The sequence below is a fragment of the Silurus meridionalis genome, chromosome 17 (genome assembly GCF_014805685.1).
Source record: "Silurus meridionalis isolate SWU-2019-XX chromosome 17, ASM1480568v1, whole genome shotgun sequence".
In the NCBI taxonomy this organism is placed as follows: Eukaryota; Metazoa; Chordata; class Actinopteri; order Siluriformes; family Siluridae; genus Silurus; species Silurus meridionalis.
Genome location: NC_060900.1, coordinates 14106751 through 14127796, shown reverse-complemented (window position 1 = coordinate 14127796; position 21046 = coordinate 14106751). Strand labels below are relative to the sequence as shown.

General features: G+C 35.6%; 1 protein-coding gene across 1 annotated transcript; it reads right to left on the bottom strand.

The window, feature by feature from the left end:
• Nucleotides 1–797: 797 nt before the first annotated feature.
• Nucleotides 798–20003, bottom strand: LOC124399762 (solute carrier family 12 member 2-like). The gene is made up of 27 exons (XM_046870925.1): nucleotides 19933–20003; nucleotides 19026–19628; nucleotides 17824–17946; nucleotides 17426–17501; nucleotides 17233–17328; nucleotides 16984–17123; nucleotides 16789–16899; nucleotides 16476–16584; nucleotides 16191–16318; nucleotides 15709–15793; nucleotides 15464–15615; nucleotides 14587–14694; nucleotides 13550–13673; nucleotides 13357–13458; nucleotides 12972–13127; nucleotides 12708–12807; nucleotides 12513–12624; nucleotides 12261–12401; nucleotides 11173–11279; nucleotides 10946–11025; nucleotides 10698–10829; nucleotides 10348–10470; nucleotides 10110–10221; nucleotides 9108–9194; nucleotides 8884–9019; nucleotides 8675–8742; nucleotides 798–2022 (listed from the first exon to the last, which is right to left on the bottom strand). Exons 2-27 carry the CDS (start codon nucleotides 19521–19523, stop codon nucleotides 1887–1889), a joined length of 3342 nt encoding a protein of 1113 aa, XP_046726881.1. The 5' UTR covers nucleotides 19524–19628; nucleotides 19933–20003; the 3' UTR covers nucleotides 798–1886.
• Nucleotides 20004–21046: the final 1043 nt, after the last annotated feature.

Genomic DNA, 21046 nt, shown 5'->3' with positions numbered 1-21046 from the left:
TGCCCATTCCTAACAGTTGACTCTCAATCAATCCCAAATGGTGAATTATCCATGTTTATGAATTAACTGATGCTCCACTAGATCAAGATCACAATAACAAAAACATAAACAAACAAAAAGACAAAACATTTTTGCCAGAGTTTTTTTTATTTTAGGAGTGTTAGCTGATCTCCAATTACATCTTACATTCTCATGTCTGAATTATTGTTGTAAACAAATGTTTATGGACCAGTACTCACCAGTAGCTACCACGATTAGTGCTGTTTTAATGTGCTATAGTTATTATATACAAAGTCAAAGAGAGTAAATTTACACAATGCACAGATTAGTTTTCTGTTTTTGACATTTTAGTGAAAATGGCACAGATCAGTTAACACATACTGACTCATACCTGGCACTAGTTCTAGATGGATCATGCCGGCAGCTATGCAGTTTAAACAGGAGAGCTGTAAGTTAGCTATAAAGCATAATCTCATGGCTATTTGCAAAAAAAGTTTTTTAAAAATTATTATTATTTTGGCCAACCTGTCTGACCACAGCATCCATGCCATGGTCAAAGCCACTGAGATCACATTCTCTCTCTTCTGATGTTTGATGTCAATATTGACCGAATCTTTCACATTTCTTTTATATTTCACAGGTCAATACTGAGTGTCTTGTCTATGAAAGTCACACTTATTTTTAGAAATGTCTTTGACATGGTACTATTGATTGCAGATCAATTTCTATAGACTGTTCTTAGCTAAATGGCATTCCAATTATGCAATAAACACAAAAACATCACACAAAGGCAGTAATGTTGTTAAAATAAACACAATTATTTAATCAGTTCAGTGTTGCAAATACAAACAATATCCATTTAGCAGTGCTCTTTCTTGGAAAGTCATCATGTACATAATTGTTATGTCTTGTAAGTACAAAATCGGTAAAGCTGTTGTAACTGACAGCTGAATGTTAGATGACATTGTTGGTATCAGGGATTGTGTAAAAACCATTAATGCAGCAGCAGAATAAAATGAATTATCACATGAATGCAGTGGTGGACGAAGTACACCATTACTGAGGTTGAGTAAAAGTTCAAAAGTATCTGCTTTTGAATGGACTTGAGTATTAAATGTAAAAGTACCGATCTATGAAAATTAGTTCAATCTTCCATTCTCCTGCACATCATACCTTTTCAAGAAGAGTTTTTTCTCACCTGATTGGATATGCTTGTGGTCTCAGGACAGGTTACAATTTAACTTTTTAATTTAACTAAACTTTTATGTTATTATGCATTCAAATGAAGTGAAATAAAAGTTTCCCAACCTAAACCTCAGATAAAGAACAGATTTGTTTTTAACAAAAAAAAGACTTTTTTAACAATGTAATTAAGTTAAAAATGTGTATATATATATATATATATATATATATATATATATATATATATATATATATATATATATATATATATATTGTTTCTGTCCACCACTGCATGAATGCAGGCTGTATTCTGCTTACCATCCTGGAAAATGTATGTAGACATAATGGTTAAACTCTATCTTTTATGTAAATTCAGTGTAATAAAATTTGTGGCATTGCAAAACATTTCAATGATAGTTTTTTTTTCTTTTTCATTTCAGTCTAGATCCTAATATTGCCTCAAGACAGGCACCTGATCAGCTTTTACCAAAAATCGTTTCAAAATGTGACCCAACAAAAAAAATAAGAAAAACATTTAAAATAGAATATTGGTTTGTTAAACTGTCTTCACATTTTTTATGTAAAAATGAATAAAGCTTTTGCAACACTGGACATAATCAGCGTGCACCATACTACAACGCTCTAATGATTGTAATGGTGTCCTTTTCTTTGTACTTGTAAAATGGTAAAGGCATGACTGTATTTTATGAATAGAAAGTTAGGACACTCTGATGGTTTCCTCTTACAAGCAGAATTGGTGGAAGACCATTTGACAGTGTTTCCTGCCAGCACATGTACAGAGCACTAGACACTGTTCCTTTCCTGGCAAGAGGCATGCTCCTGTAAAAAAAAAAGGAAAGGGTGCACATTAATTAATCATTTTGTTATAATATATGGAAATGTATGTATACTATGCAAATCTATAATAACGGCACATTCCTATTTTATTGTTTAGTCCCTAGTTCATGTTTATGGTTTAGTTATTTAAATAGCTTTGCCAGAATCTCTTTATAGTAGATATTTTATAGTCTATATGCAATTATTCTGCACAATGAATATTATTGGATATTATTTATTAAATAATAAAGTCTTATCTGTTTTATGCCCTAGTACATTCTCCAGATACCAATAAGTCTTTTATTTTGGGATAGCAGTAGTCTCACTGATTATTTTCTGATGATCATAAAAAAAAGACAACATTTTTGAGTGAATGTATGATGGTGTGTTAGTAAATGAATAATATTACCTGCCAATCCCTCAAGAGTTTTGAACCCTTGTTTTAGATTGAATTGTCAATAGTCATCTTATGCATCTTATAGGCGAGAAAATGTGGATACTGTTTGCAGCAAACCTTTTCAAAAAGCACTACAGGGAGTGCAGAATTATTAGGCAAATGAGTATTTTGACCACATCATCCTCGTTATGCATGTTGTCTTACTCCAAGCTGTATAGGCTGGAAAGCCTACTACCAATTAAGCATATTAGGTGATGTGCATCTCTGTAATGAGAAGGGGTGTGGTCTAATGACATCAACACCCTATATCAGGTGTGCATAATTATTAGGCAACTTCCTTTCCTTTGGCAAAATGGGTCAAAAGAAGGACTTGACAGGCTCAGAAAAGTCAAAAATAGTGAGATATATTGCAGAGGATGCAGCAGTCTTAAAATAGCCAAGCTTCTGAGCGTGATCATCGAACAATCAAGCGTTTCATTCAAAATAGTCGACAGGGTCGCAAGAAGCGTGTGGAAAAACCAAGGCGCAAAATAACTGCCCGTGAACTGAGAAAAGTCAAGCGTGCAGCTGCCAAGATGCCACTTGCCACCAGTTTGGCCATATTTCAGAGCTGCAACATCACTGGGTGCCCAAAAGCACAAGGTGTGCAATACTCAGAGACATGGCCAAGGTAAGAAAGGCAGAAAGTCGACCACCACTGAACAAGACACACAAGCTGAAACGTCAAGACTGGGCCAAGAAATATCTCAAGACTGATTTTCTAAGGTTTTATGGACTGATGAAATGAGAGTGAGTCTTGATGGGCCAGATGGATGGGCCCGTGGCTGGATTGGTAAAGGGCAGAGAGCTCCAGTCCGACTCAGGCGCCAGCAAGGTGGAGGTGGAGTACTGGTTTGGGCTGGTATCATCAAAGATGAGCTTGTGGGGCCTTTTCGGGTTGAGGATGGAGTCAAGCTGAACTCCCAGTCCTACTGCCAGTTTCTGGAAGACACCTTCTTCAAGCAGTGGTACAGGAAGAAGTCTGCATCCTTCAAGAAAAACATGATTTTCATGCAGGACAATGCTCCATCACACACGTCCAAGTACTCCACAGCGTGGCTGGCAAGAAAGGGTATAAAAGAAGAAAATCTAATGATATGGCCTCCTTGTTCACCTGATCTGAACCCCATTGAGAACCTGTGGTCCATCATCAAATGTGCGATTTACAAGGAGGAAAACAGTACACCTCTCTGAACAGTGTCTGGGAGGCTGTGGTTGCTGCTGCACGCAATGTTGATGGTGAACAGATCAAAACACTGACAGAATCCATGGATGGCAGGCTTTTGAGTGTCCTTGCAAAGAAAGGTGGCTATATTGGTCACTGATTTGTTTTGTTTGGTTTTGAATGTCAGAAATGTATATTTGTGAATGTTGAGATGTTATATTGGTTTCACTGGTAAAAATAAATAATTGAAATGGGTATGAATTTGTTTTTGTTGTTGCCTAATAATTATGCACAGTAATAGTCACCTGCACACACAGATATCCCCTAAAATAGCTAAAACTAAAACTACTTCCAAAAATATTCAGCTTTGATATTAATGAGTTTTTTGTGTTCATTGAGAACATGGTTGTTGTTCAAATTAAATCCTCAAATAAAATTAATCCTCAAAAATACAACTTGCCTAATAATTCTGCACTCCTGTATATATATATATATATATATATATATATATATATATATATATATATATATATATATATATATACAGTGCCCTCCACAATTATTGGCACCCTGTTTAAGATGTGGTCGTGGACTTCTAAAAATTCTCCTTTTTTAAAACAACATAGAACCCAAATGCAAAAAAGAAAAATCCAACCTTTTATTTAAGTACTCCAAGCTGTATAGGCTGGAAAGCCTACTACCAATTAAGCATATTAGGTGATGTGCATCTCTGTAATGAGAAGGGTGTGGTCTAATGACATCAACACCCTATATCAGGTGTGCATAATTATTAGGCAACTTCCTTTCCTTTGGCAAAATGGGTCAAAAGAAGGACTTGACAGGCTCAGAAAAGTCAAAAATAGTGAGATATATTGCAGAGGATGCAGCAGTCTTAAAATAGCCAAGCTTCTGAGCGTGATCATCGAACAATCAAGCGTTTCATTCAAAATAGTCGACAGGGTCGCAAGAAGCGTGTGGAAAAACCAAGGCGCAAAATAACTGCCCGTGAACTGAGAAAAGTCAAGCGTGCAGCTGCCAAGATGCCACTTGCCACCAGTTTGGCCATATTTCAGAGCTGCAACATCACTGGGTGCCCAAAAGCACAAGGTGTGCAATACTCAGAGACATGGCCAAGGTAAGAAAGGCAGAAAGTCGACCACCACTGAACAAGACACACAAGCTGAAACGTCAAGACTGGGCCAAGAAATATCTCAAGACTGATTTTCTAAGGTTTTATGGACTGATGAAATGAGAGTGAGTCTTGATGGGCCAGATGGATGGGCCCGTGGCTGGATTGGTAAAGGGCAGAGAGCTCCAGTCCGACTCAGGCGCCAGCAAGGTGGAGGTGGAGTACTGGTTTGGGCTGGTATCATCAAAGATGAGCTTGTGGGGCCTTTTCGGGTTGAGGATGGAGTCAAGCTGAACTCCCAGTCCTACTGCCAGTTTCTGGAAGACACCTTCTTCAAGCAGTGGTACAGGAAGAAGTCTGCATCCTTCAAGAAAAACATGATTTTCATGCAGGACAATGCTCCATCACACACGTCCAAGTACTCCACAGCGTGGCTGGCAAGAAAGGGTATAAAAGAAGAAAATCTAATGATATGGCCTCCTTGTTCACCTGATCTGAACCCCATTGAGAACCTGTGGTCCATCATCAAATGTGCGATTTACAAGGAGGAAAACAGTACACCTCTCTGAACAGTGTCTGGGAGGCTGTGGTTGCTGCTGCACGCAATGTTGATGGTGAACAGATCAAAACACTGACAGAATCCATGGATGGCAGGCTTTTGAGTGTCCTTGCAAAGAAAGGTGGCTATATTGGTCACTGATTTGTTTTGTTTGGTTTTGAATGTCAGAAATGTATATTTGTGAATGTTGAGATGTTATATTGGTTTCACTGGTAAAAATAAATAATTGAAATGGGTATGAATTTGTTTTTGTTGTTGCCTAATAATTATGCACAGTAATAGTCACCTGCACACACAGATATCCCCTAAAATAGCTAAAACTAAAACTACTTCCAAAAATATTCAGCTTTGATATTAATGAGTTTTTGTGTTCATTGAGAACATGGTTGTTGTTCAAATTAATCCTCAAATAAAATTAATCCTCAAAATACAACTTGCCTAATAATTCTGCACTCCTGTATATATATATATATATATATATATATATATATATATATATATATATATATATATATATACAGTGCCTCCACAATTATTGGCACCCTGTTTAAGATGTGGTCGTGGACTTCTAAAAATTCTCCTTTTTTAAAACAACATAGAACCCAAATGCAAAAAGAGAAAACCCAACCTTTTATTTAAGTACATTACTTTGGTGGTAAAAAATCACACATTTAGAAAAAAAAAAAACTTGAAATCATGTGTGCCACAATTATTGGCACCCTGATGTTAATACTTTGTACAACCTCCTTTTGCCAACAAGACAGCACTTAATCTCCTCCTATAACATTTCACAAGATTGGAGAACACAGAGAGAGGGAATTTTGACCATTCTTCTTTGCACAATCTTTCTAGATCATCCAGTGTCCTGGGTCCTCTCTTATGCACTCTTCTCTTTAGCTCGCCCCACAGGTTTTCGATTGGGTTGAGGTCTGGGGACTGAGATGGCCATGGGAGGACCTTGAGTTTGTGACTGCTGAACCACTTTTGTGTAGATTTTGCCACATGACGCCAGACCCACTTAGAGTGTTTGTTGCCAAAAAGCTCATCTTAGTCTCATCTGACCAAAGCACACGATCCCAGTTGAAGTCCCAGTACCGCTTAGCAAACTCCAGGCGTTTACGTTTGTGAGTGTTAGTGAGAAAAGGCTTTTTCCTTGCATGCCTCCCAAACAGCTTGTTGGCATGTAGAGAGCGTCTGATGGTTGTTTTGGAGACTCTGTGACCCCAAGATGCCACTCTTTGATGCAATTCTGTGACGGTGAGCTTGGGAAATTTTTTTACTTCTCTTACCATCCTCCTCACTGTGCGTTGTGGCAAGATAAACTTGGGACCTCTTCCAGCCTTGTTTGTCACTGTTCCAGTTGTTTTAAACTTCTTAATGATTCCTCTGACTGTAGATACCGGCAAGTTAAGGCGAGTGGCTATTTTCTTGTAGCCATTGCCTGACTTATGAAGGTCGACACACATCTGCCTTACTTGAATGGTGTGTTCTCTTGTCTTTGCCATGTTGACAAATGGGTAAGAGAATTAGGCCTCTGTGTCACGTGATATTTATACCCCAGGGAAACAGGAAATCATGAATTACTAATTAAAAGTCCCTAGATACCCTGACCAACCTTAGCAACTACAGAAAAATATATATAAAAAAAAAAAATTAAATTTTTCAGAGGAATTGTTAGGGGTGCCAATAATTGTGGGACACATGATTTCAAGTTTTTTTTTTTTTTCTAAATGTATGATTTTTTTTACCACCAAAGTTATGTACTTAAATGAAAGGTTGGATTTTTCTCTTTTTTTGCATTTGGGTTCTATGTTGTTTTAAAAAAAAAGGAGAATTTTTAGAAGTCCACGACCACATCTTAAACAGGGGTGCCAATAATTGTGGAGGGCACTGTATATATAAGCTTGGGTATGTTCAATCAAAAATCCCCACTGTTTAACACATGTAGATATCAACACCAGGACATGGAAGCTGACATTCTTATCTATTGTCTCATATTCACTATTTGATCTCAAATCCAAATGCCTACAGTGTACTTTAGAAACAGTATCCCCTCCTCATGGGCCAAATGTGCTGCTTCAGGAAATATTCAATTCAATTCAATTCAAACTTTATTTATATAACACCTAACAACTAGCAGGTAGAACATAGGTGCATAAGTGCAAAAGGCAATGTGCAAAAATAGTAATAAAATATAGCAATATCATAAATGAAAAAATTTTAATATTAAGAACTAAACAGATGAAAAATAAAATAAGCAATGTACAGTAATCCCCCGTTTCTCACAGTGGTTACATTCCAAAACTGCCCGCGATAAACGAAAAACCCCAAAACATATTTTTTTAAATTGTTTAAGCCGTAAATCATTCTCCTACACAGTTTAAACACACATAGACAACATTTGCAAGAATATAGCGAGATGTATTTTGTGTAAATCTGTAGAAATACAGTACACTGTATCACATTTATAGTGGGTACATGTACTGTACAGTATACAGTTCTCTAATAGCGTAGCCTATGCGTAGTTTCTCTGCTTGTTGAAGTGTTCTATGATGTCAAAAAGAGGCTAAACAAGTAAAAGATACACGTCACTGCATTCTTTACTTTCCATACTGTACTGTATTAGCAGTTTACATCATTTTATAATTAATAATTATATTTTTATTAATACATTTTATTATTTCAACATAAACTTACATAAAAACAATTCCCTATATGTTTTTGTCTATCGTGCTATCAGCTAAACAAATTAGTTTTGTGGCAAATGCAATTCCGCGAAATAAACCGGAGGCACGATAGATTACTGTAAATATTCTGGGAGAGGGTAATATTAATAGTATTAAATATTAAGGGCTATTATTTAAGATACTGTTAGTAGATACTGTTGGTTATCTACTGTATGTGTTTATCTCAGCCTCTGGCAGGTATGTGGGTTAAAAAAGATTGCATATGTGACTTACTTTAATGACAGCTTATTAGTAAGTTTGAAGTATATGCACAAGAATCCTTCAATGTTCCCAGAAAATAGTAATTTCTTTCACTTTAGAGATGGTCTTCTTTTTTAAACTATTTTTTGTTTCTTAACTTTAATTGATGAACAGTTACACTGCTGTGTATAAGACACATTGTTTTGGAATAGAACAGTAACAGGCAATACAGAGGTATTGAAGGATGGGTGTTAATATCTCATTTTGTTCAGAATCAACACTTTTGGAATGTAAGCATTTAATGTTTGAGAATTTAAAGATAATTCAGACAACAACATGAAATCTGCTCCATCGTGTTGTTTAATCTACATAATGTAAATGTCTGCCTGAAAGTAAGAGATTCAGAATGACAAACAGCATTTATAAAAGTACTACTCACATGACAATGAGGTTTGCTGTGCTTGAGTGCTCCTTTAGCAATTCATTCAATCTTATTTGGCGATTTGTCTAATTTGAAAACAAAATATGTATGAATATACAGAGATACAAGCACTTTATAAGAAATTATTATTTATAATAATTACTAATAGGAACAGCATTTATTAATAAACAAACTAGAATCAATACATGTTGAACATTCAGCCTCACCTTGGACTTGTACAATTCTAGTTCATTATCAGTAATCCTCCATGGCTCCTCTGCCTTCAACTTCTCAGCATCCTCCTGCTCCATATCCTCCTCCTTCAGTCTGTATGGCTCAATCATCTCCTTAAATTTCTCTTTACTAAAAGGAAGGGGACATTAGGCAGCTGTCAAGCAGCTATAAGTTGTACACTTGTTGGTTCGGCATCAGATAATCATTTCCAGCTTACTTGTGTTTCTGTGGCTTTATGTTGATGTCTCCAAGAACAGTAATGTCAGAGAAGTCAATTCTGAACTTGCTCAGTAATGTTGCCATTCTGGAATCAAAATCAGAATTATTTACCTTGTTTGATTGACCTACAATGCTTAAATCTATTACAGGGACAATCAGAAATAGTACATTCTAAACTACAGTCATGTGAAAATAATTGTACACCCTCTTTTTTACTTATTAGGACATTGAAAATCATCTGGTCTTTAGCAGGTCTTAGAAATAAGTGAATACATCCTCGGGTGTACAACACGATATATGAGACAGTGTTATTATTTATTTTATAAAAGTAAAGTCAAAAGGTAAAAGCCGTGTGTGAAAAATCACCTTATGATTTAATAGCTTGTAGGACCACCTTTGGCAGCAATAAGTTGAAGCACTAAATTGTTTTCTGTAGGAACTGATCAGTCTTTCACATCATTGTTCATACATTTTGGCTAGCTCTTCTTTACATTGTTGCTTCAGTTCATTGACTTTGCAAATGGCTATAAACATGAACACAGCATGACTATGTATGTTTTAAGATTATATCAATAAAATTATCTTAGGTTGTATTTATTTTTTATCTCCCATGGCCGTGGGGCCTAAGAATGATTGTTTTTTCCTTGAAGCAATTTCTTTACATTAATCACAAAAATTATTTAAAGCTATCAACAGTTTTACACATAGGGTAGTGAGAGAAGTTAATATGAGAATTAATTAATTTTATATCAAATCTGACAACCTTTTTGTATCAAATCTGAATAAATTTGAACGAAAATCATTATTGGTGCTTGAAAAGCATCACTATTATTTGAATGACTGTTTGTAATGTTTATTGTATGAAGGACTAACATCCCAATGCAAAGTATGTCTGCAGTTTGATGAGACGATTTGGTTATATTTATAAAGTGCTAATAATGATTTCTTAAAAACAGTCCACAAGCTTTAGCTTCCTGCTACACATTTTATGGCAACTTACGCTCTGCGGTCATGATCAATCCTGTTTATCTTTCCACCAATGAAGACACGAATCTTGCAATCCGCCCATTTTTTCTTGTTAGTCAACAAATATGGTATCAGCAATGTCAGCCCTAAAAGAGCAATTTAAATTTCTTTTAGCAATGCCAAATGCAGGAACTGGAGGTTAAGTATTAAATGAAAACTCTGCAATATACATTTAATTAATATAACACATGAACACTGTTTCTTAATCCTACCTCCATCATCAAACAGCCACCACACATCAATGGTTCCCTTGCACTGCTTCTTTTTGAACTGCTGACTAGCTGCCAGGAGTTTTTCATCTGCAATGCTAAGCTGACCCGGAGGACTCTTGGTGTCTGAATGTATACCAAGAGAGATAAGTATTTTTAGAACAAAGCAAAAAGATGTTAGGCAGCCATAAAAAATAATTAAAGATCACGCACATCACTTTCTTTTAACTATGAATTTTGTATACTGCAATTGTAACTACATACAAAAGCAAAGGTGTATGTAAATTAACTACTATATACAGTTTAAGATCAGTTTCTGCCATATTTATAGAGAAAATTCAGAGAGAGTTGACCTTTGATAATGAGTGGACTGCTTTGACCACTGGATGATAGTTTCAATGAATCATCCGTATCTTTTCCTATGTTAATAGCCACCAACATTTCCTTCATCCCAGGTGCTTTCTCAGTGGAAGACAGAAATTCATCTGTGTGAAAATGAGAATAATCCAAATTTTAATAAACAATGAAAAGCAATTATTTAAAAAATATATTTTAGTGCATAATAATAATATGATTAGTTAAGTTCATTGGGATGATATACCCTGGCCTTGGATGTGGGAAATGTCTAAACCCTCCTTTAGTCTTAAGATGACCACACCATACTGAAGGTCAAAAGCGTCACTAAAACAAATAAGAAAAATATCAATTACTTTACATACTTTTGATTTACATATTTAGTGATACTGTTAAACTCTTTACCTAAATGCTAAAACAAAACAAATCAAACTAAAGTATAAAAATTGATATGAATGATCTGAAATTACTTACTGAATGGTGTTGATATATATTTCCACATCTTTCATTTCACCATCCTTCCAATTGTTTTTGTATCCAAGTATCATTGTGTTTGGCTTTAAACGACCCAAACCAGAAGCCTTAGGAAATAATCAAACTTCATTGACTATTAACTTACACATACACTGCTAACTCTAAGTCTTTTTGTTTGAAGACACTATTGGGCACAATAAAAAGCTTTTAATGATCTTAACAACAAATTATTGGTCAAATATGAGAAAGAATAAACAATTAGATAAATTAACTTAGTATGAAATATCTTATCCCTTTGGATTTTTTTTAGACATTAAAGCCTTATGGGTAAATTTGGAAAAAAAAATTTTATAGAAAAAAAAAGAGTGTTAATCTTAACTATTTTCCTGGTAGTTTTTGTTTAATGTGAGACCAAATATTTTTATTGGGTTCAAATCTTAGCATTAACCAGGCCAAGTCCTGATTGTGATATACTGGTACTCAAGCCACTTTCTGGTGGTCTTTAAAGCATTGCCTTTGTGAAAAATAATCGAATCACTACTATTTAGAAAGCAGCTTTTTAATTGAGATGCAAACATATCTGTGATATTCTCCTGTAATCACAGTGTAACAACTTAACAGTACCAGCAGCTAAAAAGGCTCCCCACACAATGATGCCTCTACCTACATGCTTGGTTTTGGTTGATGCATTAATCATATTTCTCACCAGATCATTAAAGACACCTCTCTGGAGCATTCAACTGTGATTCATGACTCCACACAGCTCTGCTGAACCACTCTGAATCAAACTTTTAATATTTAGCAAAGGTCTCAGGAGAGTATTTGCTTAATTTACTGTAATTTTCTGACAATGATTTATTGTTAAGACCATTAAATACTTAATAATTTTGCCATTTTTGCTTGGACAATTTTATTTGCCCGAGAGTGTACTTGTCTCAGCTCATAAAGAGCTGTATAATTACCCAGTAAATAGGAATAGTTTGAGTAAGCAGAATGTAAAATGTCTAGTGCCTGGGAAACTTTCTGTATAAGTTCAGCAATAACATTTTATTTTCACCAGGACCTAACAAATCTATGTAAAACTTTACTTGTAATAAATATTGGGCTCCATGTCTCAGATCCTCAGCAAACACTGGATTATAAAAAGCCTTGATCCTTTTCTTTAGAAGCCAGCGTTGATAACGCACTTGGTCATTCATAATATCCTTATAGTTTGGTCTTCTGGAACCCTTTAGAGAAAATAGTAAGAAATATAATGTACATTATTTATATGAGTATATTTGAAATTTCTAACTTTACAAACTCAACTAAGTGTCAATGTTTGTGTTTTTGGTGCCTACCATACGAACATGGCCACAGATCATTAGGCCCATGCTTTTTGTGAAAGCATGCACTAGATGAAGTAGTGCTGGTCTTGCATTTGGGGCACCAATCATTACTAGACACTGAGGTCTATGGGACAATTATGGAAACAACTGTCAGTGTGCCTTTACTTTTCACAGGATACAGTATAATGTATTTTACAGTATGATTACCTGAAGTTCTTGATATGATCTTCTACACCAGTGAGATGCAGACAGTGTGACAGTGCCTGGTTGTACATAAGAGCTTGTGTGGATGAGCCCCAGTTTACATCTATGGTAAAGAAAGCCTTGCTAATAATCAATATATTTGATCTAATATTAGCATTCATAAATACGTATTTTTAACCAAGTGACCAATGAAACATGTAAAACAGAAAACTGCATACACTTCATAGATTCTGTATAATGACTGCCCTCTATATACAAGTGGTTTACCTGGTTTCTTGTAGCTTACATAAATATAGAGTGCCAGAACAATGACATTAGTAAGGAGGGCAGCCCACCAGTTGATCACGAACATAACCACACAGCACAGCACAGCTCCTGCCAGTGATACCCATTTATTGTAGTATTTAAAACTTGGACGCCATCCTGGTAGGTTATGTTGAGGGTAACAGAACACAATAGTCAGGCACAACCATAAAAGTGATGAACAGTTTATTCTGGTCAGTTGCTAAATCAGTAATGCCAGAAGACCACATACATACTATCACATAAAAACAATTACTAACTGAAACAAATATTCCTGTAACTTTTAAATAGCAGCTGGTTAAAAGTTAGGAAAGATATCATTCTAGCAAATTTGCTTTTCTGCACTCACCTGGCGAATTAGCCAACGATGCATGGAAGACAGAGAAATTGATCAAGGCATAAGAGGCCAAAAAAAAGTTGGAAATGATGGGAGCAATGACATTTAGCTCAGCTAAAGAAACAGCAATACACAACAGTCAGATTAATTAGTCCAATGTAAACTATAATCAATTCAATTAGATTATTGCATTAGAGAAACTTACCAATTAGTATAAAAGCCAGACCAATGATGAAAGTTAGGACATAGCCACGCAGGGGTTCATTGTTCTTGCCATAGCCTTTAGCAAAAACCCGTAAGCCTGGGTAGATGTTATCCTTACACAAAGCCTGGAAGCACATACAAAACCATAATCCTAATTAAATAAAATATTTCTCTTTCGGCAAAACGTTACTCATCGATGTGGTGTGTCCACATTTTTTTACTTGGGTGGAAAGCGGGTAATAAGCATACTACATGAGGATGCCATTAAACTATGCATTGACCATAAATGCTTTTACAATTTGCTGAAATTTGTTGCTGGCCACAAAATGAATGTCCACACAATACCATCTTTTTATTAGTTCCATAGCTGCTCTGTAATGTTTGGTCAAAATACTGTATGTACTGTATAATGCAAATCAGATCTCAATGTTATCATGGTTTGATCTCCATGAATGCAAGTGATGGTTCTAAGAAATATATAATGTAAAACATGTCACGCATCTACCAGGTTACTTTACAAGTCCTAACAGCCAGCGTAGTCGACAAACATGGCCACTATGGGACTATGACACCCAAAACACACACTCCTGCGCTCATTTTCACAAAATTTCTGTTACTCAATTTATGCACACACACAAACACTCCAGAGTATGTAAATTACTTTGAAGAATACACTCTGTCTGCCTTGCCTTTAGCTTTTACAAAGCTTGTTATTCTGTGGTTAAATAGTTTGGTTTTCTTTCGTGGCCTCTTGTTTTTGTGGGTTCTATTCATGCTGTTTTATGATCTGCCTGCCCAAGTACCTGTGATTGACTCTGTTTTTGATTCATATTTTGAATCTGTCTGCTTCTTTTTTTACAACTGCCAAACTGCACCTGCATCCATCTGAATCTTCATTAAATGACACCATCTAATTGTTTGCTTGCCAACATAACTAACAATACTTGCTTTTTTTTGACAGGACAATAGCAAAGTGCACCTGAACAATGTGTGTAATTTAACAGGTCAATGTTAATACATGAAGATGGATGTTGTCACCTGAAATACTTTGGGAGCACTGACTAAAGATGCAAGAGCTGATGAGAGAGTGGCAGAGAAGATTCCAGCTGTGATTAGCGGTCCAAAAACAGACACCAAGCTCATGACCTAATAATCACAACAGAAATGTATGTAAATATGTATGTAAATAAACAACTATTTTTTCTTTATCTAATTATAAGCAGTTTATATCTCAGAATTTGTAATTTTTTTGTTGGGATCCAAGAGGATCTCAAAACTGAAAAATTGGCTATACACCTTTCACATTGCCCATAAAATATAACGTCTTATTCTTTCTTTAAGTCTTTATCTTTCGACTTATATGTCTATAAGTTGAGACAGCAAGTGTATTTTAAACGTCATGCTTGACAAACAGGTCACAAGCCTTTTATACTGCTCTCATTAACACCAGATTTGTATGAAAAGACAGCTATTTATTCCCTTCTGTTTATAAGACTTAATAAAGCAAAGCATAACGATAACAACAATAATAATAATAACAATGCAAAAAACATTGTGACTAAAACATTAGAATATTGTGACCTAAAACCTTGCTCACACAAACATTCATATATATATATATATATATATATATATATATATATATATATATATATATATATATATATATATATATACTCAAATATATTCAGGATTAATTATTTCTTTGGAAATCCTAGCTTGTTAGGAAGCTGGGGTCAGATTAGAGTTAGCCATGGTACAGTGCCCCTGGATCAGAGAAGGTTAGGGGACTTGCTTTAGGGGCACAACAGTGGCAGCCTGGCAAACCTGACCTTCTGATCAGTAACCCACAATCTTAACCACTGAGCTAAGAAGATGGATTTAGATAATTGGGTATGAATTGAAAAGCTTGTACCTGGAAATCATTCTGTAGCCCATACTTGCAGCCCCCTTCTTTGCAAATGGAGAAGTCATAACCAAGTGTACAAGCTGCATCTGTGCAATTCTCAAGAGAGCCTATCATGGTGTCATTTGCATCACCTGTTGCATCCCGTAAAATGCAAGAACCTTAAAAAAAAGATTAACAAAGATCAAAATAACAATGTATTTAAAATTATTATTTTTTTAAATTAGGAGTATAATTCTATTAATATTTATTACCATTAGACACAGTGATTGCAATATATACAATCCCAGTAATGAGAATAGCCAGTAAGGTTCCTTTTGGAATGGCAGACTGTGGATCCTGATTGGACAAAAGAAAATCCTCAATTGAAATCACATTACTGTATTATATTATATATTAATAATTCAAAAATTAATTCTAATTTCAATATAGATTGCAATCTCTAAATAATTTCAGGCAGTGATGACCTACAATTCTTGTATTCCTGGTTGGTTTCCTGTCCTTTTCCTTTATAGGTAAATTCTTCAAATGCAAAAACTTTCTGGCTACACCTTATCAGAACACATTTTTTCTCTCACTTATCAGAACTGGTTATAAGATTATAGTTTATGACTTTTTTTTATCAGAATTGTACTCTAACACTAATTATATTTGCATGAAAATGAATAAATAACATGTGAGACATTTTATACCACACTCTGCATAAGGTCTAAAAAAAAGAAATACTCAAGCTTACTAAGAGATCCCCTGAGATATTAGCTCCTGCTAATATGCCAGTTGCAGCAGGGAAGAAGATTGCAAAAACCGAAAAAAATGTTTCCTCATCTCTAAAATCTGGACCCATGTTCTCCATCATAATTGCAGCTGTAAGGAAGGAAAAAAGGTGACCTTTTATTATATTTTGCATTCTACACTATAGCTTAAATGGAGAAAATTCAAATAAAAGTCAGTTCTATTTACAGTGACATAAAAAAACACCTTTGCATTTCCTAAAATCTAATTTAATTAAAATAGTCCTAACCATTATATCCAAAGAATCCTTGGGGCTCTTTTGATTCCATGGGGATGAATGAACCGATAAAGTAGTTAAAAATTGCTGCCAAAAGAATGATCAACAGCACAATCTGGGCCTGTGAAAACAATCATCAATCACACCATGACGAAAATCCCAAAGGTGCTTACTTGACTTGGGTCGATATTTAGCATTAATGAGATTTAATGATATTTAATGGATATGGATCAATAATCACAAAATGTCATGACTGCTCATATACAGTTTTGTGGTTGACATGATTTACAACATAATTAAAAACATGAAGTATTTTTATCAGTACCTTAGCCTCCCATTCCATTCCTGCCATAGATATGCCAAGCAGTAAGATGATGGTTAGGGTGCCAACTATACGGATGTCATTTATCTCATCTGTGATGAGAGCGTCTACACTCTGTAATACCAAATATAGCAATAATCAAACAATTACAGATGTCTAGATTCTATAGTGTGATTCTATATATTTTTGCATACTCACATCAAGGAGTTCTACCACAGTTTCAGCAAAACCCACAACATACATGGCGACAGCAACAGCATTGGCGAAGGCAAAAATGAGGCCAATGGATCCACCAAACTCTGGACCCAAACTCCTAGATATCAGGTAATATGCCCCACCTGTAAAGATAATTTTCTAGACTCTAGTTTATGTTAATTCGCTAACATCATTTACATCTTTCACAAGAACAGTACATGTACAAAATATCTGAGACAAAACTATTCTAACCTCCTCGCACAAAGCCATTGGTGGCTATTGCTGACGTAGAAAGACCAGTGATAGTAGTCACCAAAACTGCCATTAGAACGATAGCACATGACAGAGCTGGGTAGGAAAAAAAATGTTTCACATTAAACTTTGTAGCCTTACAATTCTATAAATGTAATAATTTCTGATGTCTTTTAGTCAGTAAAAAGATTACCAATGCCAGCTTGACCAACAATCCATGACATTCGAATGAAGAGCATCACTCCCCAGATGTTCAACATACATCGTACCTATAAGGATTACAGATAATCAGTGTTAATCTAAACAAAAGAAGAAAGTAGCACATTGTTTGTTTATCAGTCTTTCTCCTTGAGTATTTATTTGCCCCTTATTGCTCAGTGACCCCGTTAAAATCTCAGCAGGTAAAGTAGTGCACTAGTGACAGCAAATTCATATATTTAACATGAATGGTAGTCAGACAGCCACAGGATGTACACTGCTTCACATATAAGTTTAGGTGCCTTAAGTGTCTTAAACCTATGGTTATTTAGTTATACTCTTCATTTTTGAGACTGGAATCTTAGAACTACAAATCATCCAACATATACTAACAAGGACACCCTTTATCCACCCAAACTTCACTGTGCCCCCTTTGGACTCGGGCACGTCCTTTAACGTGGCCTCATTTGCAGCCGCTGTCTCCTCCGCATTTGCTAAGCCATCCTCAAAAAGTTCCTGTAAAAGGCAAAAAGAAAGGCAATTTGAAACACCTGAGGTGAAAAGTTTTAACTTTTTTTCAAATTAAAGTAATGCAACTAAAAAAGAAGCATTGTTATGAAAATACTGTTTGTCCCCCTTTATATTGAATATTAAGGTAACTTTTTAATGATACATTAAAATTATATTTTACTTTGTTTTTCTACTTTAAAAATGTTGTTTATGTGTGTATTGCCCTCACAGAATTTTTTTTTAATTTTACTAAATAATCTATATGACTCCACAATGATATTTATATATTATAAATATATTATATATTTATATATATTTATATCATCCATGTGCATAACAGTCTTTGGGTAGCCTAGTCTTTTATTTTTGCAGAAAAATATCAACAGTCATAGAACAGTTTACATCCAGCTTTTTTTTGCATTTGTATTGCATACTAAATGTGTTTGCCTCAAGCAAAATATGTCACATCAAGTCAGATCATGTGATAACCTGCCACCACCCTAAAGAAGTCACATTATCTCCACAGGAGAGCACTGCATTTGTCCCCAGCAAGGAGACACTAGGCCATTGACATAAGCGTTTTGGTTACACATAGGGTTATTGTTATGGGTTCCTGTGTTCTGGCCAAACGTCCATGGTGCTGCATGGAGTGGGTTTAGGAAGAAAGACTATTGTCTAAAGACAAGCGTGTGGGTAAGATCTCTGACATCACACAACCCATTCAGTTGAGGACAAACATGCATGATAATAAACAAATAGAGAGACAGAAGGCATTATGGCAATATATAAGAAAGAATCGTCATTTCCAATCCTTTTTTTTGGTTCATTCTTATATTTAAACAGATAAATATTGTGAAATGGGGGTATTATTGATATTGTATAACACATACTTATAGAGTACATTGAAGCAATGCAACTAATGAGATAAAAAAGAAACAAGGCAAGTTTATGATAGGAATTTATAAACTACTTTTTAAAAGTTTGTATTAATCTGTTTAATTGTTTGTTTGTTCATGTACATTTTTGCAAATTACTCTCCAGCTATCCAGCTATAAATTAAGAAGAAGAGTTATTAGATTGCTTACTTTATCAAGTTCATCATGAAGTTCAGATAGTGATGGCCGAATAAGCTTCTCTCCGAGAGGCGCCTCCGTTTGCCGGTAGAAATCGATATTTGGTACGGCATCGATGGTGTTATGGCCGAAGGTTCGCATATAATATGTACTGGAGTGTGTGTCTGAGAAATGGCTGAGACCCCCTGTAGAGGAGTGCAGACTGGCTTCGCTGCGCACCGTATCGCCTTCAAACGCCACATCTGACCCCCCATCTGCAGGAGCACCTGTCGGGTCCAAAAAGTTCACGACACGAAATCGACCCTTGGCCTCCTCTCCACTTGCAGTAGCCGACCCCTCCGCTGCTTTACCAGATCTCTGAGCTGGTGGAGTTTTTGGAGATCCGCTTGCAGCAGCTGCAGCAGCAGCAGCCGCCTCTGCCACGCGATCCACCTGAAACCTGCTGGTCGTTCCAGTGGACTTCAGAGCAGGTTTCTGGCCCGACGGAGGTGATGATGGTGGACCTGACATGATGAAACAGCCTATTTAGATGGCACTTGTGGTTACTCCTGGCGCACACTATGCTGAATGACCTCGACGCATGGATTCAGAGGAGCTCGCGCGCGCATCCGCTCTCTGCAAAGGACGCAATTCATAAGCTCGTGACTCATCAAGCAGGCGCACTTGGTCACACTGAGGCCAAATTACTTCAGTGAGCAAGTTCAACAAGAGAGTCGAAAATTGCTAAATGCTAAATTAAGAACATATGCTAAATTACACATTAAATTCAAATTCCAGTGTCATCAGAAGTAAAAACACCATTGCATTTAAAGATAGCATGCAGATCTTTAAAGGTTTACCATGTAGCTAAAAGAGGGATTTTAAGTGCGTACTTGTGCATCCTCATCACACACACACACAATCTCATTTAGCAGTTTACCTCAATGAAACCCATATGAACAACTTAATAGTTATTTCCATCCTGATACGAAATAAAGAAATGAGAAACATTAAACGTTTCCCACGTGCTCTCACATTTGCATTTGCAAGTCAGAGGAATACAATTGTTTTCTGTACGGAGGGAAGATGACACAAATGCCCATTACCATCGAGCACAACACTCCTTTTCAGCCTTTCTTCCAAACAGAACTGGAACTGATCTTTAATAGATATATTTTAATATGTATCAATTAGGGCTGTCAAATTAAATCGTTAATAATGCGTTAACAATAATTAATATTAATGCCACTAATTTTATTAACTCGTGATTAATGCAGTGCACTTTTCTGTTTGACTATTTTTATTAAAAAAAATTAAAAATGTATATAAAATATAAAAGAGGCAAAATTAAAACCTTTAATGAAACACACATTTATTCACAATGTTATAAAAATGTGAAAAAGTTGCGATTACTCATGAGTTAACTCATGACAATCATGGAATTAATTGCGAAATTAGACAATTTTTATTAAACTTTTTATCAACAGATGTTAGTACATATCTAGATGTAATATTTCAGTGCCGAGTCTGAACGCATGTAAAGCACAATCATAATTGAAAAAAAAACCCATAAAACATCCTGTATTGAGATTTAAGGATGTCATCAAATACCTCTCAGAAACTTGCCCTAAGGCTATTAGCCTGCCCAAACTTCCATATAGTACAGACAGCTTCCTACTTCCAAAGAAGTATGCTTTTCATGGGCAACAAACAGGTCTTTAGGAGAGTATTTTGGTCAAAAAACTTGAACTTCACGTCTCTGGATGGAGTCGTAGTCTTAGTTTACATGTCGACAACCACCTCCTTTGTCCTGGTCACAATCAGCGTGGGCCTTCTGACGTCAAATGGCTTGCTGAATGCATATATGTACTGCGGCACATATCTGCTTACTGTGCTTTATTCACTAATCAGTAGTCAGTACATCTGTGAGTGCCCCAACCATGACGTATAGGGCCTTAAAATGATGTCATACCTGTGGAGGCAATGAACGAGTTAAAAGGAAATATATAAAGTAAAACAATAAATATATCTGTACATATTCTGCCTACAAAATA

Excerpts from the sequence above, each read along its gene's own strand:
- LOC124399762 (XM_046870925.1), bottom strand. The coding sequence starts at position 19,523 with ATGTCAGGTCCACCATCATCACCTCCGTCGGGCCAGAAACCTGCTCTG. Across the intron at positions 17,329-17,425 it reads TGTTGGTCAAGCTGGCATTG|CTCTGTCATGTGCTATCGTT; the intron begins GTAATCTTTTTA and ends TTTCCTACCCAG. Across the intron at positions 9,195-10,109 it reads ATTGATCATGACCGCAGAGC|AATGGCAACATTACTGAGCA; the intron begins GTAAGTTGCCAT and ends TTTTGATTCCAG.